Source organism: Aquila chrysaetos, chromosome Z (genome assembly GCF_900496995.4).
Source record: "Aquila chrysaetos chrysaetos chromosome Z, bAquChr1.4, whole genome shotgun sequence".
In the NCBI taxonomy this organism is placed as follows: domain Eukaryota; kingdom Metazoa; phylum Chordata; class Aves; order Accipitriformes; family Accipitridae; genus Aquila; species Aquila chrysaetos.
The window spans coordinates 46,504,253-46,527,551 of record NC_044030.1 but is presented as its reverse complement, the minus strand read 5'-3'; the positions used below and the strand labels follow the sequence as shown (position 1 = coordinate 46,527,551).

At 42.3% G+C, this 23,299-nt stretch overlaps 1 protein-coding gene across 2 annotated transcripts in view; it reads right to left on the bottom strand.

Annotated features, from left to right (window-relative positions):
• MAMDC2 (MAM domain containing 2) overlaps positions 1-23,299 on the bottom strand; it is a 64,042-nt gene that overhangs the window by 23,029 nt on the left and 17,714 nt on the right. For both annotated transcript variants that reach the window (XM_030005668.1, XM_030005669.2), the window contains exons 3-7: positions 8,794-9,059; positions 8,009-8,093; positions 6,909-7,046; positions 4,281-4,537; positions 1,128-1,221 (exon numbers count right to left, since the gene is read on the bottom strand). In XM_030005668.1, the coding sequence (XP_029861528.1) occupies positions 1,128-1,221; positions 4,281-4,537; positions 6,909-7,046; positions 8,009-8,093; positions 8,794-9,059 (840 nt within the window). The remainder of the gene's footprint in view (positions 1-1,127; positions 1,222-4,280; positions 4,538-6,908; positions 7,047-8,008; positions 8,094-8,793; positions 9,060-23,299) is intronic.

Here is a 23,299-nt window from a genome sequence, read left to right as displayed (position 1 = left end):
AGTCAAAGTAGATCTGAACATCGGCCATGATAGCAAGACTAAATCAGGGTTAGGGCAGAAAATACTATAAAATTTATCCCATACCTCAACACATATAAGCCATCTGAAAATTAAAATGGAGAACACAGATGAGCACACAGCTCCATTCCATGGCGTACTGCAAACATAACTCAGGACTTTTGTTGCAAAACAAAGCAAAACCAGAAACAGGCATTGAGGAGTTAATGAAACTACTAGATTTACTGAGCCAAGAGTCATGGATTAGTAACATATCTGCAATCTACCTCGTATTGATACTTGAGCAGTGCAGGTAAAGCTAGCAGAGACTCCAAGCAGATACAAAGGGGCAAAAACTCTCTTTCTCCTTGATCACTTCAGAACATTAGCCAAAAATTCAAACTTGAGACTAAAAGAATGGATGGACTCAGTGGGAAACCACTAATCTACTTTTGCCTATTGCTTAGTGTTACAGTAAAACCCAAGCAACCAGTACACAGCTATTTAAGAGGCTGCATTCACAAATGATAAAGTCCTTTGTCCCAAGTGCCTCTACAGCAGAGGTCACATGGATTCAGCTGACTTCTGCTGCTGTGAAAACCTAATAAAATCCTGACAGACACGCCACTCTGAGATGAATAATACCTCCTGGAAGAGTGAAGACAGGAAGGTAAGGCTCCTGTTTTGGCTCTGAAGAACACCTCAGGGCATGTGGCATGGAAGAAGATATTCCCTACATTAGCAATAATGAAAAGCCCAGGACATTTTCTTCCTCATACCATTACACCCAGGGAAATCCCCCTCTCTTTCCATGACAGGCCTGCAAGTGGTAACTTGTTCAAAAGCTGGGGTGATGTAAATAAAGCATTCAGTCCAGTGCTCCCATTGCAGATCCCTGGGGCAAGGTCTTTGGAGAGAAAGCATTAAGGACTGGTTTCTGGATCAAACAAATGGCATTAGTGTTTATCTGCTGTTTTGTTGCCAGGAGGAAGAGGAGCCCAATTGTGCTGGTCCAATGAGAAGGTAGCATCTGCACATCACTACCAAATATTGCAAGTACTGACAGATGGTTCAGAGGGGCAAAGCAAAGAGGGAAAACAAGGAAGGTAAATAGCAATAAGAACTCATACCTGTCTGATTGCTGCAGTAAACCGGAGAGAAAGAAATGTCATCAAGGGCAACATAACCTCCCTTGGCACTATTGAAAGCAACTTCAAATATTACCTGGAAATTATAATTGTTTGTTATTCATCTACCATATACACAACAATAATTTTGGTACACATCTTCATATTACAGAATTCTGATCAGATGTCCCAGACAGACTCCAGGGCATCTCAGATAGCACTGCAGGTGTTAGGACAAATTAAATTATATCACTTATTGGGGATATACATCAGAGCCTGACCCTGGCACCAGATCTTTGTCCACTCAAGGTCAAGGGAAAATCAAGGGGTACATAGCTCTTCTGCTGCTTTATGAAGCATCAGTTTTAAAGATGCAGTAAGGCTACTGTCATGATACCATACAAAGCCAGTATTCAGGGTCATCAGTCTGTATTGACTAGAACTCCAAAGCTGCCTAATTATTACTGTATCTAGAATCTAGCTGGATCAAGAGCTAAAACCAAACTGTATGGATTACTCTGCTGTTACAATATTAATTTTTACTGTTTTCTCTAAACAACCTCAGACACTGAAACCTGTGCTTTGGCATCAGCTGGCAGGGAAGATATCCTTTAAAAAAATTAGTTAAGATAAGAACCAAAAAGCTATTGCTATGTTTTATTTACCACAAAAATCAAACAATGTTTGTACTTAGCCATTCCCAGTGGACATCACTTCCTCAAGTAAGTGGAGGACAGTCTATAACTCTTGAGGAAGTGTCTTAAAATTTCTCTTAAGTAACAAAGCTCTGAGTTACAGGAAAACTTTGAGAAAAGGTCTGAATCACAAGGCAACCCCAGGGACAAAACAAGGATATAAGGACAGATGCTTCCAGAGCAAGATCCTGTTCAGTGAAAGCAATGCCTGTGATGTCTCGCCTAGGGATGGGAGCCAAACTAGGATTGCTGTGAAAGAATCCCAAGCGATCTCCTTTAGCCAGATGAAACAAAGAGGAAGACCTTCTTGAAGCAACAGAAGAAATTATATGCAAGGTTTAATCTTATTTCTATAAAGTGATCTCTAAAATAGTGACTCTGTTGGATTACATAAAAATTCCTGGAATAGAATAAAGGCCCATCTAGCCCAGTGTCCTCTTTCCAACAGAGGCCACCTGCAGAAAGAACTGAAGACAATGACAAGTTATCAGTTCTTGCTCCCTCACATTGCATTCCTGATGGATTCTTTCTTTCCCATTAATTTGTCTAATAGGTTTTTTAACTGATGAGAATAATGGTATCTGCAGAAAGAACTGAAGACAATGACAAGTTATCAGTTCTTGCTCCCTCACATTGCATTCCTGATGGATTCTTTCTTTCCCATTAATTTGTCTAATAGGTTTTTTAACTGATGAAAATAATGGTATCCATAGTATGCTGTGGAAGCGAGTTCTACAGTTATGTGATGTAGGAAAAAATTGTCCCTTTGTTTTATTTTAAAACAGATACCTGGTAATTAAGAATTTGGAACAGCAACATAAACTATGAGAAAAAGGGAACGGTTAATCCTTTCTGTGTCATTCACGATTTTTATGGACCTCTACCATATTCTACTTCAGTCACTTTTTCTACAGGCTGAAAAGTGTTATTTCATTAACATAACTTCTCCATACTTTTGATTATCCCCATCTCCCTCTTGTAGTTCTAGGATATTCTTTTTTAACTGAAAGGGTTGGAGCTGCATACTCTGCTGAACACAGGGTTACCCTGTGCATTCATCCAGTGGTACAACATCCTCTGTTTTGCTATTTATTCCAGTATAGTTTCCAACATTCCGGATGGTTTTATGAATGCCACTAAGAACTGAGAGGATATTTTCACAAAACTAACCACAGTAATGCCAAGCTCATTAATTAATTTCCATCTATAGTGCTAGGACTGTTTTTTCCCTTGCATGTTACTTTATTAAATAAGTAATTCACTTATCATTTAGTATTATGAGACCTTATCAGACCTAATCTCCTTTCCCATACCATTTGAAGTCTGACAATTCAAGTGGATGACTTGGTCAATGACTTTACAGAGTATAAAAGGACTATGTAACATCTGATGAAAATTAGCTTTACCCCTAATAAATCCTGAAAATCTGCAGGCTTACAGTGAATTAAAAAAAATAACTTATGTGGAGTTAAAGCAAGTAGAATGAAAGCCGATTTATTTGTAATCCTAGTATTAGAAGTATATATATATAGGTATAAAGTGTGTGTGTGTGTGTATATATATATATAAAAAATCACATATATATGTATAAAATATGTATCATATATTTGTATACATGTAAGTATATATGTGTATATACAATCTATAAACACTGTTTATTTCAATCTTCTGATATTTATATATGTATTATATATAAGAATATAGATTTTACATATATATAAAGATACAATGTATATATGCGTGTATGTATATATACATACACACACACACAATTTTATACATATGTATGTGTGTGTATATATCTTTTTTAATACATACATATATATATAAAATGTATATTCTAAGATTTGGCATTTTTTTCAGTAAACACTAAGGAATAAAGCATTCAATTTCTTTCTGATACTTTTGAAATCAATTATAGTAACCATAGGAGCTGATTTTCACACCTAAGGACTACTGTGCTACTAGGACCCAAGTTTGGACTCTTATCTTGTGAAAGCACAGAAAGACTGAATTGCAGCGTTGTACAAGGTAGAGAATAGACCTCGAATATTTTTTTAATTTTTATGCTGTAGTGGGAGGCATGCATTATTTTATGGTACTCAGCATCCTCAAAAATGGATCATCGAGTCACAGAAATATGGGACTGAGAGAGCATCGACATTATTTAGTAGGAACTGAAAGACCTCGCATCTGTAGGACTCTACAACCTCCCAAGGTATTCTGATCAAGCACTTCACCACCTGACTTGATCTTTGCTGAAATCAAGCACCAGTATGGAAGGCGGTACCTCCTTGATGCTTATACAGTGGACAAAGGAAACAACAGACCACCAGCATCTTTATAACCATCTTTCAGATACTGGACAGCCACTGCCATGTTCCTGACTTAGCCTGAGTCAGCAGTGCTGTCTGATGCAACCTGAAGTCGTAGCTGGACTGTACAGGAACGATTGCTTTACCTCCATGGGGTATGGCGCATTGAAGTCAACTTCTGCTAGCGCCCAGTCCGCGCTCAGTGCACTGTCTGTTTTCCAGATCTCTTCATAAAAGCCACTCGTGTCTCTCAAGTAAACGGTAAAAACAATGCTACTCTCCTGCTTAAGTTGATAATAAAAAGATAAGCAGCCAGACATTGGGGCTGTGGTCTTCGGTGAGATTAGCTGGGCCACTTCCTGAAAATGTTTGACGTAAACAGAGTCCACATACATGTAGTGACCTAAAAGTATAAAAGAAACTTGGTATAAGGACACTCTTTAATGAACACCACTTACAAGAAGTATCAGGAGATGGGCAGGGACTAGACATGTATCTCTACAACCTGGACAACAATGGTTGATTCCTAGGAAATTTTAATAATTCTAAGAGATTTTTTTTTTCTCCTTTCCTCCTATGTACAACCCAAGTTGTTTGGCTAAGATACCACTGGCAAAACAGTCAGTCTCAGCTCTTTCTTAAGTCTTTACTCAAGACCTTTATATTCAAGAAAGTAAAAACACTCTGAATTTTGAGAGCCATTCATAAATGGAAAAATGTGTTACAACTGAGTGAATACCCTGCCTCCCAACAGCTCAGTATAGTATTTAGTCTTTTTCCAAGTGCAACTTTTACTGAGGCAACCCAAATAAATGAACAAGACTAAATAAGCCGTGTGTTTCCTCACATTTTCCTCACACGAACACTCAGCAGTTCATTTAATATATCAAATGAATTGGCAAATAACCTTTATTCTGCACATTTCATTGCTTGTATAATTCTGCTTGGTCTATCTAGGATTTGGTTTCTAAATGTTTTATCTTTACTGAATAGACTGTTTTTTTGTAAAATCCTTAAAAAAGACTTTTGGGAGATGTTAATAAACAGGAAAATGCATTACAGATGAGTAGACTCCCTCCCCCTCAACAGCCAGTATGACCTGCAGGATTTTCAAAGGGTACAGCTTCTCAGACTTTGATTTTGGGAGAGCTATCTCGATTTAAATGGGACACATCCACCTGCATGGATATGCTGTGCATGCGTAGTTTTTCTTCTTCTACACTCCCAGAAACACAGCATCAAACAGTATCAGTTGATGAACGGAAAAATGGTTCTTCACAAGCAGAAAACTTAGAGGAGAATGAAGTGTCAAACTGACAGACTACTTCAGCATAGACACTGCAAACTGTGCCATTAGGTTTGTATCTATCTACACCACTACGTTAATTAGCCAATAGAGTTCTCAAACATGGAGATGTCACTTCTTGCTTCACTCCAGTGGAAGGAGGGGAAAGGGCTTGCTTGGCTGTAGTCTCCTCCAGCCTGCCCACTGCCGGGGGACTGGTGACTCTTCAGCGGTACTTGCCTGAGAAGTTCTGGGCTTCATTTTTGCTTTGCAGTTCTACCACACTTCATTGCTTAATTATGATCTCCTTAGCTGATGCACCTTCGTAGCACACTTCTTGCACAAAGAAGGCTCTTCTGTGACTTTTGGCTTCTTGGGGTCTTCTCAGTCAATGGTCAACAGTGAGGGTTTGGTGTGAAAAAGAAACACTGTGGCTACAAGAAAACAGAACCCTCCCAGATGGCGATGTTTCCTATCACATACAGTACTTTATTTAATAGGTAGAGCCACTGTCTGCTGTTGAAGTTGTGGTGAATTAAACTTCCATCAAAATTTCACCAGCATTTAGGTGCCGTGGGGTGATGCAGGGCTGGACTGACACTCTGTACTCAACTCACACAATTGTGAAATAAATAAAAAGACACAGCAGTGTGAGTTAAGGAAAGAGGATCAACTCTGCTTTTCATGACACAATTCCCTGCACCATCACAAGCGTCACATTGTCTGAGACGCACAGTGTGCTGCAGCAGCCAGATCTCCTGACCATCACCTGCTGTGGTACTTCATGCAACACTACCATCAAAGGCTAAGCTATCCCCCAACCCTTCTCTATGACTATGTAAAACGTTCTCCTCTCAACAAGGTAGCCAGGACAAGTATTTCACACACGGAAGGTGCTGAAAATCCTCTTAAGTCTTTATAGCATTCTGCCTCCAACGGACTGTATTAACAGCACCACATTTGGCTGAAACAAACAAAACTCCGAAACTGTGCAATTTAACCTGAGATTCTCCAAACATGTTTCAATCCCTTAGCTTTCCTACTCAATGTGCAATTTAACCTGAGATTCTCCAAACATGTTTCAATCCCTTAGCTTTCCTACTCAACTTTCCTAATAGCCACTGGAAAGAAAACCCCTGCCATATGTACAGAGCAGCAGTACAAGATTTTAAAGCTTACTGTGGCCCATACTTTTAGAATCCACAGAAAGATCAATTTTCCCCCTCTCTGTCCAAAATTTTATCCTTATTTTGAGTAATTTTGAAGCCTAGCATAACAACTTTATTATAAAGCTTACAGGAAACTTCGTGTGAACTTCTGAAAATTCCCCCCATCTTTTTCTAATCCCTTTTTTCACATAAGTAATTCTTACCCCACCCAGTGCCAGGAGAAAAGAAACAACTCACATCATAATTTGCAGTATAAGAGTCACACGTGGATCACAGACTCAAATTTTCCACTATAGTTCTGTTCTACATTTGTTGCTTACCCAGTTCACTGTTAAGTGTGTGGTCTTTGGGCAGGATAGACTGAGAATTGCGAATGTTCCCTCCACCAACAAACCAGTTGACATTGGGGTTCCAGCGGTTCACAAAGCCACAAAGATGATTTTCTTCAAAGTCACATTCTGCAATTGCAGACATCACCAGCTGAGTGCACACATTTCATTACAGAAACTGGAAGAGAAGCTATTGCTAAACACTGGCATCGTTTTACATATGGCAGTGCAGATAACACCTGTATTTATAAAACTGGACGCAACAATTAACAGCTTATAATAAATGGAAGCAAACTTAGCCACAATTTTTGATCAATTTCTGATAAAATTTTCCTTTCCATCCTGTTCGGTCCACTCTATCTTTTCATTATTTGGCAATATAGGGCTGCTGTAATTTAGAGTCAAATAAAATTAATGTAAAATATACTACTTTGTAGTATTCAATAGTCAGAGCAGAACTTCCACTTATACATCAGGGATGGCTAGAAGTGAAGCAGGAGTAGTGTTTCATAGTGGTAATGAGACTGCTGTGTTTCCTTCACAGAGTCAAAGTATTGTGACAATTCGGTTGGACTCCGCCAGAACTCCCTAGAAATGCAAAGGTCTCCCAGCCTCCCAGCCACTGAAATTTTTGAACTTCATTAGCTGTTTTTGGCAAATGTCATGAGCAAATAGCTGTAAGTGTAAATATCAACAGAGTTTTGACTCTGGAGCCTGGAAGATGTCACTGTAAGGAAACATGAGCAGGCAGACAGCAGAAATAATGTCACAGCTGTTACTTTTAATATTTGCAGCCATCTAGTTTTGTGAAAATATAACACTTGTTCCTGCTTGAACAATAAATAGCTTTAGAATGAATTATTGTATGTGAAATGGCTACCTATATCACAGAGATGGGTGAATAAAAACACATATTAGTGTGTGCAACCTTAGCTTAAAAAATATCTGTATCGAATATGGCAGCCTACTTCTCAATGAGGAAAAAGCCATTGTCGTTCTTCTAAACCCAGACCTTTAATTCAGTTTTAAAACTGCCAACAAGGCATTTTTTTCTCTGCAGAGAATATGAGAGCTGAGCAGACAGTACTTACCAATACAATATCCAGGAGTTATTTTAATTTCAAAAACTGCTACACTGGCAGATTTATCTTGTCTCATTTCACCTTCCAGTACAATCTGCAGAAAATAAACCAAACTGTGAATTTCAGGGTTTCAGTATTTCCGTTATCACCCTGGACATTCAAACAGGATAAACAGGAGAAAAAATTAAATACATGTGGGGAGCTCATCACCCTTACAGTCAGGAGAGGTGCTTTTGCTGGAAGAGCTTGGCAGAATGCATTAAAGATGGAGTCAGCGCCCTTCCTCGAGCACAGGAGGCACACTGAAGGACAACGAGGCAAGGCCAAAAAATCCCACACTTCACGTAAGAGTACAGGTCTCCAGATTCCTCAGCTGTGGCTACACAGGACGTTATCATGAAGGACGCGATGTGGCGGGGTTTGGTAGAAGCACCCAGCTTCCGACTCCTCCCAGAAGGACGCAGAGGACGGGGGGAAGGAGGGCAGCTGCAGACCCGGGATCTGGGAGGTCCCGTATCTGCTACGGGATGCCAGCAGCCCCGCGGGGCTGCCGTGAGGAGCGGTACCCTCACCGCACAGCTCAGCCGGCCGCCCCTTCCCGTGGGCCGTGCCTCACGTTCGCTGGGAAGAGCACCGACCGCCTGGCTCAGGACAGCTCGGCTCACTGATTTTAGGGACAGAGGGGTCGACTGACTCACACCCTGCCAGCCCTAGAGCCGAAAGGCAAGAATAGGGCCCGAAAAGCAGTCCACGTGCACCAGAAAGCCTGTGGCATCTTCCAAAAGCGGGCTTACCTTGTATTTCTTTGTGCTGTTCGTCAAATCTAAGCTAGCTATGAGCCAGCTGTCTGAAGGCTCCTCGGCTGACCACAGCAAACGATCAAAGCTCTCTCCCTCCTGCCTCAGGTACAGGTTGAGCCTGGCGGGATCAGGTGAAGTCTCTGAAGTCGTTGCTATCTGATAAATCAGTCTGACACAGCTCCACTCCTCAGAGTACAGCTCAGGGCTCGACAGCACTGCTTTCTCACCCTCATAAGATGTATCCACAGAAATGTAATGTCCTGGGAACAGACACGCATCGGAATAATAAATGTCAGAGGCTTTGCTTTTGCATTCCTGGATAAAAGTACTTATTTATAAAGGACTAGTTGTTCTGGGGCTAGGTCAGGAGATTCAGACCGCCACTCATTCGTTAAGCAAGTCATTTAACCTCTTGATATCCCACCATACCCACACAAACATCGTTTCACGTGTCTTGCGGCATTTTTAATGACAATTTTAAAATTATTTTAAATCTTCAGAGAAAGACGTTATATCAGTATAAAGCAGATTATTAAGTAAGTTTTGCCCTCCAGAACTGATAGGTGTGGACAGACGATTTGATTGACAAGATAATTTACACAGGCAGGAATATGCTGCAGGACTATTTAGTTGTTTTACAGACCAGAACTTTCTAACGTCATTTCTACACTTTAGATTTTAAAACAATACATAAAAAACACATCACACCCAAAAACTTCTGAAGCATTTCTGGTTTCAAAGATGACGACTAGAAAGACACTCCTAAGTAGTAAAACTAACATGTACAAATCTGCTGATTCAAAAAAGTGCTAAATGTAAAGCTACATTTAAACACACCGGCACTCTCAATGGGATTATTTCAAAATTACTCTCTGGACGGATATTTTAGGAACAGGGCCTAAAACATAACCTTCTCTATAAAAACAAAAGAAAGGATGTGATGACAAGCTAAAAATGCACAAGGAGGCAAAAAATAAAAGCCAAAGAAACAATATGGAGAAAAAGGAGGCATCAATAAATAAATCACAGCAAAACAGAAGCCTGGTCCTAGAGACTTTACTAACACATCAAAACTAAGATCAGGAGATACGGGAGTCACAGAAACCTGGAATGCAATGACAGAAACAAGTGAAACAGACAGACAAAGAAAATTTAAAAAACAAACCAAAACAAAACAACTGAACAACAAAACAAGCTGGGGCATCCATGTCTGAAATATCATTCCATAGATGATCTGGAAAATGATCTTCCTAACCTAGTGGCAATATACATCAGACAAAACCCATTCCTGATACTAATTCTCAGCAGCTAGGCTGCAAGCAAGAGTTGGAAGAGCTATCAGGGACTGTGCCAAGTCAGTCCTTCACCCAGCAGCACATCACACCTATCCTCTTTAGTCCCCCCAGAGCATATATTTTTTCTTCTTTAACCTCGTTTCACTTGACCGCAGGGCCTGTTCTCAAGTTTCTACACATATGTAAGCACTTGCTTAACTTGATACACTCTCCCCTCCCAAATCCTGCCTGAACCCTCCAACTCTACCAAGCCACCCTGGGGCTGCTTCCTAGGAGCTCTCCTATTGCCCTTTCACAAGTATTCTCTCCAATGTGAACAAAATCGCCTGCATGGACAGTCACTGGCTCCCCAAAGCAAAGAGCCGGTACAGATCTCGTCTATGAGGTTCCCCAAGTCCTCTCCCATACCCCCCTCCGGCAAGATGCCAGGAGCAGGCAGCAGCTCTGACAACACCTGATTCCTTGGACAGCGCATGTTACAGCATCCCACTGCATCTGGTCCCTCTCCCACCTGAAGACACTGTGCACAGCAAGCCATTTGTACTGTACATTTTTGTTTAACAGATGTAAGATAAATGGTTGCTGCTTGCTAAGGGGGTAGATGCAGCCCTAAGCAGTGTAAGGGGCTGTGTAAAGACAGAAAAGCTGCATTTTCTTTCCCTTTTTAGGGAATGGAATTTTCTTTGCCTCTTACCGTAATTTCGCTTTATATCTACTGTGTCTGGTTTTAGTCTCTCGGAGGAATATAAAAAATCACTGGTTAAGTACAAGTAACTTGTTACTGCAGCAGCATATGAAAGAAAAATAAACACAGGAATAAATATTTTAAAATAGGCACCTAATGCGCCTGCCAAATACTTAATCTGCCACTTTGTAAAATGTGAGCGCATAAAACATCCATTTGCAAACAGGTTATCAAGTTAGTTCACAAGAGTTAGCAGGCACAGCCTTTTTTTTGCTGGCATGTTCTAGTCCAAGTTATGCATGTTTTTTCACATGCTTGGAGGGTAGAGGGAAATCACCAAGGCTCTATCACAAGTTGAATGCTTCTCACATTTGTTTTTAATTGATGTGAGTGGCAATATCCAGTTCAGGTGAATAATCTGTGGGTTTAGGCTAGTCTGAATTTGGATCATTTTGCTTACAAAGAAACCTACAATTCAGAATCCATGCCTGGCAATTTCAGTGTAGACTTCAGCCCTATTTCTCTCTGCCCTTCATGAGAAACCTCACAGGAAACTGAGCCTTCTTATAATATTCGGGGGTTTTTTTGGGTTTGTTTCTTTTTTTTCAGAAATAAATTAGTGTCAACATAGGAAAACACATTCACATGAAGACCTCAAATTACCAGCTATGAGGCTTAAATGACCGCCTGGCTTTAAGACTTAATTACAAGTAGACTAAGGTTCTTCTACAAAAATAGTGATTTAAAAGAAAACCTCTTAGATGTCCCAGTTCGGATGATTATGTTACTACAAACTTGACTCTGCGTTCTCTGTTTGCTGTACACTTGCTCTCATTTGGTCTGATTCCCCACTGATGTAACAGCAAAGACCATGAACTCTCTTTTTAATTGGGTTTTTTTGGGGTTGCTTTTTTTATAATTTGACCTATTTGTTGAGTCTCCAGAAACAGAGTGTTCTCACCCCAAACCCGCTAGTCATTTTAGCATGTTCTGGAAATTTAAATGTGTGATTGGCTCCACTAAAATCAATGGGAGCACTGACAGAGAGCTTTATGTGTAAGTTTAAATGCTTTGCTAATCAGGATCAGGGCGCCTGGCACTTTGCAGTATCAAGCACAGAAAATGCTAATGTTAAACTTCTTTCAAATGAATGCTGGCATTGACTAAATGGCCTTTATACTAAACTGTATTTCAGTAATAGCAACGACATGTGCTATTGCTGCAGAAAGGAAGGTCTCACAATGCAGACCTCAAGGACTGACACAGAGCAATTGTGAGAGCAAATCAATGCGAAGAGAGGGTTCCTTGGAGTAAAGAAGCAGACAACTTTCCACACTTGTTTGTGGGAGTAAACAGAAGGATATTCAGCAGTCTATGGAGAATTTGATGAATGCACAGTGCTGTAGCCTGAAATCTCTCATTAAAAATACAACATAAGCTTCATTTCGCAGCGTGCCACACCATTTTTTTTCCTCAAAATCCTCCTCCTCCTCCAAATGCCAATAGCACTTAATTTATAGCAGTCACTCAGAAGTTATCAAGAGAGGGCTACTCCTCAGAATCAGAGGAAAGCAAAAGAGAGGTAGTCACAAAATGCTAGGAAAAGCCTGATGACACAGAAACACAAGCATACAATTTCTGTCAATTACTTGCTCAGGGGGTAGATGCAGCCTCAAACAGTGTAAGGGGCTGTGCAAATACAGGAATGCTGCACTCGCTTTCCACTTTTAGGGAATGGCATGTTTTTTTGCCATTGTGGAGAAGGCACCATATAAGCTTCTTCACAGACAACAAAAGCCAGGGACCACTAACTAGTTTTGATTACTAACAGGTAGCAGTTCCCTGGTGAAGGCAAACACCTACAGCCAGAAGAAGAGATGGGAGAAAGGGGACTGTCGGATGTATTTTCCCTCACCACTGACTTACTACTCAGGCTGGAAAGTAATAAACTTTTTAACCACGTTCCTATAATGACTTTTTACCTACTGTGTAACTTCACTGTCATCTTGACAGCTGAATCAAACTGTACAGGACCAAGCATGTGTTCGTTTTACATTCCTCCATTTCCAAGTAAAATATTGAGCCCAGGGGGGATTAGGACCCAGTGTTTCAAACCTATCCCTCCTCAATGCAACTATGCATTGTGGCGGTAAAACTCACAAAACAAGACCTTTAAAATCCATCTGTGTGCATGTCTCTCATTTTGCTGCTCTAATAAGCAGTTCCATACAGAGCCTCTCTCAATTACAGTTGGTGATACATTGACTCTATGAGTCATTCACCCAAATTTTCCAAATCTATATTTAATTTTTTTTATTCACTTACCACATAGGCATGAATACATCAGTCAGCAGTAATTGTATCAATGGCTTAGGGGAAGGGGGGTTGAGATCAGCAATACTACTTTTTCCCCAAAAGAGTGCAGAAGCTACACTGATTGCTTTCTCTGTACATAACACAAGATAAAATGCCAGACACTAGCTAATAAATTAAACCAAATTCCATTGACAAAATGAAGAAAAAGCAACTGGGATAACTAAAATCACCAGTTAGCTTTTCAATGATATATTTCCTCTGTAAAAATTTGAAAGGATAACCACAGACATGTTAGACCCTTTGTAGGGTTTATATCAGACACAGCTGTTCACTTAGTTCAGCAACAGTGCAGCTTTACAAAAAAAACTTCATATAAGCAGTAAGCTCCAAGAGAAACAGTATTAAAGAAATATGAAGCAGAAAAAGTTTGGGAATTTACATTTGATTAGGCATTCAATTATATGGAAAATTTGTGAGAAATGTCTTAAAGTTGCCAGTTATATTTGTATTTTCTCTGTACTTCCCATATAGAAACAGGAAAGAATATTACCAGGGTTTCTTAGGACAAAAATTGATCTACTGATGCCTTGTCTGGAATCTCAGTGTCTGCATTTCGGGCCATGGCTTTAGGGGGTTTTTTTTGAAATATTGTACTGCCAAAAAAAAGGCGGCAGCCAAGCAGTTCATTTTTTAGGACATATTAAGCCTTCTTACATCTCCAGGAAAAGTTAGTTAAAAACATTAATGATACAGCCAGTGAGACATCATTTTGCAAATGAAGTTTGCACATGGAGGCTATCCCTGTGTACAGACAAGGTTTAGATGAAGGTTCAGAGTTTGCGTTAAGAACACAGAAACTCTACCAGCTACCTCATATGAGATTTTGGGTGAACCTAGGAGAAGGCTTGTGGCATGGGATAGGAAAGCTTCAGACTCACCACTCCACTTTTCATTCAATTTCTTTTCAGTAGAAAGCAAACTTTTCAACTAAAGTGGACATTTTCTGCTAACAATTTGTCTTGAAAATCAGAACTGTGTGGATCAACGTTAAATTTGTCCTACCTATGAAAAGTTGAGGTTTTCTGAAGAAAATTCTTCTTCTAATCAGGAGCAGTCACCATGCATTTTGGTAAGGCTTTTTGGAGGGATGAGGAAGAGTTGGAGGGTGAGGTGGGTTTTTTCCAAATTTTTTTAGGCAGTGTCTTGGGGGAGCAAAAAAATTGCACAAGCAAGTGACTTTTGAACTGGAGGGAAAAGTTTTGCCCTACAATTCCATGAAGAAAGTAAAAGATAGCCCCAAACCGATCAAACACACAAAAGCCTGCACAAATATTTCAGCTGGGCCTGCAATATTGTGCTGGGATTAGAAAATCAGCTTGAACTGCAACTATAGTGGCGATTTTTAATGAGAAGTCAAACAAATGCAGTTTGGAATACTTAAAGTAATCTTTTGACCTACAAGCAGAGTGCTGTTATCGGAGCCGGAGGTCTTTGCAGCAAGTTTTGCTCCATGTAGCCGTAAAAGCTGGGCAGCATCATGGCAGTGGGCACCGAGCCTGAGCCCCCCAGCTCCCTGTGCCAGATACTGTGGTGCAGCTCCCAGCTGGCTGCAGCCTTCCCCTTGCTGCCCTCGCCTGCCTGCCACAGGGCAGGTCCCCTCTGGGCAGCCTTGGCCACAACGTCACCAAACCTGACGCGCACCGAGAGCCATCAAGAGCCACCGAGACCTCTTGTGCGAGCAAGGTCTCTCAGTAGCAGCAGTACATCCCAGGCAGCTGGAGAAAGCATCGCCTCTCGCCACCACTGCTGGCCTTGAGGAGGAGGTCTGTCCATCACCCAGGCCCCTGCGGGGTCTGCCCCATGCCCCCCTCACCAGCCTGATCTGGCAGACAGGGAAGTGCAGCAACAGTGGTCCACCCTTGTGAGAGCGGGTGTTTAAACGCTTCCCCTTGGCCCCCGGGAGACTTGGGGCAGCAGGTTCTCCCCCGGACGGACAGATGCATGCACAACACGCACGGGGCTGAGCGACAAAGCCTGGCCCACGTTACTGACGGTAAAGGCTCGGTCCGAAAACATCCAGGGTGGTGCCATGATTAAAGCTACTTGAGCCCACAGGCCATAACTGGTGTTTTCATTCCCATCAAGCTGCAGATGACTATTTCTGGTAAGCCGTTAGATTCACACCAGAAGAACTGCACAGTACACACTAGGACCAATTAGCATTGTCATCATAGGAAAAAAACTTTTTGGTCTTCAAACCTCCTTGTCTCCTCTGTGGTTTCTTAAAAGCAGCTCTGTGAAAATAGCAGAGGGATGGAGAAGCAGGAGGTGCTCTGTGCTTGTCTGCAGTGACTGATATGCACTGCTACTGTCAAGGTTCGTCCTCCTTTTGCATATCTACAGGGGCACCTCAAGCCTAAAGCTGTCACCCTTCTGCAGCAAAAGCCTGTGGTCCTGCCTGGCCGCTGCCAGCCGCCCAAAGCCCCCCCACAGCCCAGGCATGGAGGGCACCTGAGGACCCCACTAAATCTGCCCCTGGGCTACTCAGCTTCTTCAGGGGGAACAATGGCGTTTCCAGGCAACTTTCCCAAAGCTGAGTAATATTTATTGAAAACAAAAGCATTTTGTAGAAAAGGACAGCCTCAGGCGATGAACACACAGGCAGTTCACCCAGGCAGTCAGGCACCTTCCCTCTGCTGGATGGACAGCCCTGGCAACAGGAGCTCCCCCAGCAGCTTTCTCTCTTACGCTCACCTTACTTCACAAACAGAGTCTCCCTCCAGGGACTGAGATTTATCATTTGACCCTTTGTTTGCCGCGGCCACCAGACCGGGCCAGAGGGCTCACGTTTCCCAACATAGGGGATGGATCTTCAAAGGCTCCTTTCCCAGCGGAGGGCTTGGATTAACTACCAGCTCCACCTCGTGCCCCGTCCTTTGCTCCCCGAGAAAGTTCAGAAATACAGCTGCTAGCAAGCTTGTCAAAAGCCATAAAAGTCATACAATTAGCCCCAAAACACCCTGTGACTGCGGCATCTGGTCACAGCTACTAGCACGCTGGCAAAGCCTTCCAGCCTCGAGCCGTCTGCGTGCCTGTGGAAGTCTTGCAAAGGTCCAGCTTGCGCTGCTGTTTTCTGTTTCTGATTTAGAGGAGTTGCTCCACCGCACTGGGGACGCTTGAACTTGTAAGAGCTTTTTGGCAACAACCAGGTCCTCTCCTTCCTCTCCCTCTTGAAGTCCCAAGATCCTTACATCAGGCACCAATTACCCCAGATCTTCTGTTTGTTCCAAACACAAGCATGTGGGTTTGTTTTCTTTCACAATGACCTCACAGATTTTTGTACACTTTGCAAGTTTTCTTTCTGCTTGTTCCAACCAACCCATCAGTCCCAGTGAGATGTTGTTCAGACTACTCAGCTCTCCTTTTCACACTGTTCATTACATAATTTTGACAACTTTTTATCTGCTGACACAAAGGCTGCCAGGTTCTTCTCTGTTATCTCTGGTTTTCCTTGCAATAGCTCTTTCAAAAAGCCATCTCTGTGATTTCTATTAGCTGCTATACTTGAGCAGGGCATAGGTAAGATTTGAAGACACAAGATTCTCTGTTGTGAATTTCTGAATCGGAAATAATTCAGAAAAGCCTTTTCTTTATTCTTTGGCACCCTAAATCAGTTTCCATTGTCCCCAATGCACAGGGAATATTAAAGATAAAAAACAGATAAAGTAGAAATCATCAGGCATCCATTTGTTCACAGTGCTCATCTCTTTCATCACTAGCTTTATCCCTTTTCTAAATCATGTTTCCACCAGAATCAAGCACACAGGCAAAAGCACTGTGGTAGCTCTTCCAGCACAGCTGCTTGTCCTGGCAGAGTGCAACAGTGGGCTGTCCTCCTTCAGCAAAAGAATACGAAATTTCACTCTCAGACTATTCCCTTGCATTATGTTCTCTACTTTGTTCACTGCTCCTTCCATTTACTTGTGCAGATGAACATGATGTGATGTGGTGGAGTATGCCTGTAACATACTATGAGCCCTGCTTTGTATTTGTCCTGAGCACGTCTCAGCTGGCCCAAGGCAAACCTACCCATCCGCAGTCTACACAGCTTTGGCACTTTTTTGAAGAAAAATCCATCAGATTTGCAACCCCATCCAAACAGTTGGCCCACACCCCACAGGGAAACCAACACATGGAAGTTGGTGAGCCAGACCGTAAGACAGGGGACCTCTTCTCATGTTTTAAGAGGGGGGGGGTTTCTGGGCCATGCTTCTCCTCGGATCAGAGTGACAAGCGCAACCATGGGGAGTAAGAGTTTGAGAAGAAAGAGATACTGCAACCCGAGCAACCTCTGATTTGGTTGCCTCATGTCAGGATTTCCATTAATCTGGAAGATCACGCTTTTGTGCTTCAAAAGCAAAGACTTCTTGGTTGAGAAACTTCCTTGGTATGCTCCAAAGGGGTTAAACTAAAAGCCCATGTTGCTCACCATCTAACCAAAATTCTGAAGCAAACCTGCACTCAGCCAGGGAAGTGGGAAGACTCTGCTCACAGCAAGCAGTGGCCCCAGGAGGGAGAGGACAAGTGAGCCTCAGAGCCGGCGCAAGCAGGAACAAAAGTCTGCCCAGCAAGACTTGGCTTAGGTGCACGAGGGAGCAGGGTCATGGTGTGCAGGGGGGTCCTGGGCCAGGCTGCAACACTGCCCTTGGGGAAAGAAAAAAATCTCAACCGGTAGCCTTCTGGAGTGCATCTGCAAACCACAGGGATGCACGCAGTGAAAGATTATAAATGCAAAACTTTTCTACTGCATGGATCTGCTCTCTCTGCATCTGCCAAATCACTTAGCCTACTGCATTACCCTGAAAACCAGCACATCTGCCTAAACGCTTGTCTGTCTCTCCCAGCTACATCAGATCAACTAATAATATGTAACCTTTGCCCACAAGCCTTGTCCCTCTAAGGAAAGTTATAAATGTGCTTAGCCTACATAAACGACACTTACTCTGATACTCACCAGGGCCCTAGGTCCAGGTACACAGACTGACAAAATACTTGAAATATTTATTTGGTTTCACTGGCTTCAGAAATTGAACTCCTGTGAGTTCAGTTTACTGCTTTCCGTAAGCTTGGTGGTTTTATCCTCTTTTTTTATACCACGATTGCTAGGATGACTGGCAGACTCATGGTGGGCTGGTCAGTGATCTCACGTCACAAGATACGAACGGAGCTGCTAACAGACAAAGTACATATTTATATCTATGTCCTGAAATAGCTGGCTACAGAAAGTGCTTACAGGTGAGCTAGTCAGATCCTGATGGGTGCTAGCAGTAACGTGGTAGAAGGTCACCTGAGGGAGTCAGCCTAGTCACACCATCAGTTTCCACAAGCTGCTGGAGGTCACTGTCTAGTAACTAGTTTACTACCCGCTGCTGCTGTGGCAGCTCGTTAGCTGCTGCTGTGTTTACTCAATGGCCGCTCTGCTCTCAAGTAATCCACTCTAAGGAAGAAAGCAGCCGCAGTGACTCATCTTCTGCCCCAGCAAGCTTCATCCTGGACCAGGAACATGCAATGGTGAAGATTCAGCATCTGCAACCACAAAACCTGCAGCCAAGGAACACATCTATTGATGTTGAACACCACAACCACCAGGACCATGGCTAATGTTTCCTGGAGCTCTGCAAAACTGCATCCGGCAGTTAGCCACTTCAAAGGTCAACACTGGCAGCTTCAATTTACTAGGGATGCTTCTAGGCTTGCAGTCCTGTACATCATTCCTGCCTGGCAGGCGGCTGGTAGCAACTGAGGATGTGTATGAGTGTGTACACACAGACTGAGCCAAAATCCACAAAATTGGAGAATGCGGTTTTTCAAGGGTTTATCAAAATAGCCCCAAGTTAGATAACTGTAATATCGAGAACATCTCACACACATTTTAGGGCAATGGAAAGTAGTTGTACATTTAATCCTGAAATCTACACTTGCCACCTGAGCTTTAAGTATAACCTGTTGTACTGTCACATTCATTAGGTATTGAATGCCCTATGTTCAGAGATATTTGCCAAACGATTTTTCATTCAAGTATAATGCATTCAGCTTCCTGTCTCTTCCCTTTATGCAGAGAGTACACTTCAAATTATACATATGATAGAGTGCATCCATCAGAAGTTGAGCACAGGGGCTCTGGTCATAACGCTACTCCTGCAAGGGAGCTCCTTTTGACAGACGTTCAGTGATCGACTTCTGGCTGAGTACCCTTAAACAGAAACTGTTAAACTGGCAAAATTAAACAAGAGATTAATTTCACAGCCCAGGAAGCCTGGAATTCAACCTATCAAGACTACTCTGAGCTTTGTTTTTTCTTCTTCAATTGTTACTCTCTATCTCTTTTTGTTGAGTGGATAATTTTAAAAATACAAAATGCTACAAATCAAAAGGCAGGAATGAAAGCTTGTTCTGTTTTTTTCCCAGAAACTTGCATGTACTTATTAACCCCAGAATGACTTTCCAGTTTTTACAGGGATTATAGAAAATTGCACGTTGATAAATTTACCACTGGTCTCAAAATTCAGAAGATCCCAAAGTATTTTACAGGATGCTGTGGGCCTCTGTGGGGAGGGGCTGATGCCCGGTGGCTCCCTCCCCTCTGCCTCAGTAGTTGCAGTCTCTAGTACCACTGGAAGGAGATTCAGCTGCAGAGCTTCAGCTCCAAGCAAGACATTTGGACTACCCAGAATTACGTTTGTAAGGATCACTTGTTATCAAAAGAAAAAGACACCTCCTTGTGCAAACTCCAGTCTAAGGAAACAGGAAGAAATGGATGCCAATGAATGTTATGAATGTTTAGGCATTTAGGCGATTTAGGGACCAGTATTTTGCTTTCTATAAGGTACCTAATTGCTGTCTGTAATCAACAGAGTTTTGATACATTTTAGCTTCCCCAGGCTTTGTGTTTTAATTAAAACAGCCAGTCAAATTCTTCTTCGGGACTGAGTCCAAGTCAGTGAACCACATCATACAGCTGAATTCATTCAGGCCATTGGATGTCACCCAGAATATGCACAGGGCTCTGCCATCTGTCTGGCCCCATCCACTCTTCATGTGTCTGTCACGCCGTGGTGGCCTCTCTGCTTCCCCTCGCTAGGCAATGGTCAACAAACGAATTCCTTCAGGCTGCCCCTTCACATGCTCCCCAGCTGCCCAGGGACACTTGTCATTGCAGATGTTCAGACTTTATTCTTAACACAGGCCCCAAATGTCTCAATTTTTTTCTAGATAACTTTGGAAGTCAAAAGCTAGTGAAAGTTCTGGCAAATTTTAGCACTTACTGCAACATCATTCCAGTGAATATCCCGTATTATCCCCAGGCACTTGCTTGCAAGGGCATTTAGCATGCCCTGGTTGAGCTGTAAGACACATTTATCAAGACAGAAACAGCGCTTGAGATATAAACTGGTCATTGGAAAAAACCTGTCAATCTGACCCTGCCAGTTCATGACACTGTTTCCTTCAGGATATCCTCACTGACTCCCATTTTACTGCCAAAGTAAGTAAAAGCTTGTCAAAACTTTCCAAAGTAATAGAGTTTTTGGGCACTCATTAGATTTACTTTTTTTCCTCCCTAAAGGATTATTAAGGCTGTTAGGCCTCATTCTACCTACTTTACATCCTAAATATCATAGGGTGGTCACATGGAAGTTAATGAAGTTTAGGTAAATCCGTAAAACACCATTTAGATTAACTTACCTTAGTGCACTTGGGCTGCCAAATCTCACCGGGCACTTAACACAACCCACAGGGAACGGTTCCCTTGCAAGCATGTGCCCTGATTTATTGCTCGGAACGTAATCAAAGGACCCCCAAAGGCCCCAGCAGATCCAACCCCGCGTCCTCCCAGCTGACTGTTAGTACCCAACAGTGGTTATAGATGGACGCTCACGGAAGAATTAAGTGTAAACAAGCACATTGAGATCCTCCCCCCTGTGCCCTCCCAGTCCCTACTGCCATTTTTCAGTGCAGAGGACTGCCTGAGCTGGTTGTGGTTATCAACTGTGTCAACAGATGAGCCCAACTGAGCAGCATGTGCCTCATACTTATTCTAAATAAAAAGAAACTATGCAGAAAATAAACCCTGCAGAAATAACTTTGCTCTATCTGCCAAGCTTTGTGTGGTCTTTCTAAAAACAATCCTTGTCCAGTTTTTCTGAGAAAGCCTTTTAGTGCCGTATTATTTGCCACGAAGTACAGTTCAGAAGTTATTTGAGACACGGCAAATGCTGGAACGCTCAAAGGTGTTACCAAAGTTCATACAGTGTCAACGAACACGTTGAGCACTGGTCCCAACACATTTTCTCTGTGTTTACAGTTTCCCCAGGAACAGTGAATTCTCTAACGGAAAAGTATTTTCTGCAAACATGCAGCCTTTGGGGGGAAATCGGAGCCAGGAGCTCGCGCCGAGCGCACGGGAGCGCTCCCACACGCCGCCCTCCCCGCTCGGCAGCGCCGGCTGGAGTCCTGGCGTGCCTGGCTGGCCACTGGCAGTGACTCACCGCTTCGTTTCTGGTGTCAAGAGATGGATTTTTCAAGTCTCAAATTGTCCCGGCAGCTGATCCCACCAGTTTTGCCTGTTACCCTGCAGAGTCAGAAACTTGTGCTGCCTGCAGAGAAAGCTTGCTGTTTACGGAAGAAATTTGCAGTTGTACTCGCCCAAGAAGTATCAGTGGGCATCTTTGGGATTACAGAGGCAATTAACTCCATATTAAATGTTAACAAGTGATTAGACTACCTCCACAACCTTTATTTTGGGTTCAAATTTCACACATATGCTGCCCATCTTTTAAAAGTGAAGGTGTAGGATTGTCTTTTCCAGCCTCTGCTCCGAGCTATAAACTCAAATAGCATTGACAGCTGCTCCACAACTCACACACAAGAGATATTTGCCATGAAACATGTTATCAGTGCAAATTTCTGACATGGTCCCCAGCCCCTCCCTTTACTGTGGAGCAGGAGAAAGACCCATTTCCACAGCACAGAGAGGGTGAAACTCCCAGAGCTGCTGCTCCTCCTCCACACCTCAAAAGCTGAGAGTAAACTAGGCCACAAGAGTAGCTTCTTGCCAAGTTTTATCTTGGAAAACAAGGGAAATATTTATGACTGTTGGGAACTTGGAAAAAAAAGAGACAACTTTTCAATGCATGATACCGAATTAACCCAAAGTTTTGAGCCAGTATTCCTATAACTACAGTGCTCTGAGGGAGGAAAACATAAGGTCTCGCACACCAGTCTTCAAAAGTCTGGTCTCTAACGCTACTAAGAAGCTGATCCAAGCCGACCTGGTATACAACAACCATCTAAGGCCAAAAATCTTCACATTCAAAATTTAGGAAAATGCAATTTCACAAGATCACTGCAAACCAGAACTTGGCCATATAGATTTTATTTTTTCATTTAAAAAAGAAAAATTCTAATGAAGGCAGGGATCAATAGAATACATCATGCAAATACGTAAATAAATTTTCTGTATATTTTTAAGAAGCAAAAAAGCACACAATGCTTTAGAGAGCAAGGGATACAGCATGCAACACAAAGAAAGCAACCAAACAGGGATATTCATATATGTGGTTATTTCCTTGCTTTTAAAAAAGTGCTCTATTTTATTTTCTTTTCCACAGGGTTTTTTTATCCATGCTGGCTTTTTAAAAATCTGCTTTAAAAAAGAAATCAAAGCCTGCAATTTCTTTTACATTTTGCAAATAAAGGAATTGTTTCTTTGTTATGCTTCCGACTCTTGAGGCAAAGTATAGGAGTATTAATGGTCAGGAAACTGGCCTCAAGAACTGCCCGTGGTTGTCCTTGCAACCCTCTGGGGAGGAAAATGGCTCTGTTTCCCAGCTGTTCTCAGACCCATGAACCAAGCTGTTTCAGGAGAATATAGACTGATTCCAGCAGTGGAAGCATACAACGAATTTTAAACCTGCTTTCCTCCTCTACATCTCTGTGCCATGTGCAGCCCAGTCAGAAGATTAAACCCACAGAGCCTTACTGAAAACAGATCTAACTGGGTAGCTCAACCTCTGCTCAGCTATTTCATGAGAGAACAAACCTGAGTTACTTCTTTGCATCTCCCTCCGTAAGTAATTCAGTAGTATATGAGGGCTTAAATTCTGCATCAGATATGAAAGTGGAAAGAAAATGATATCAACTAAAA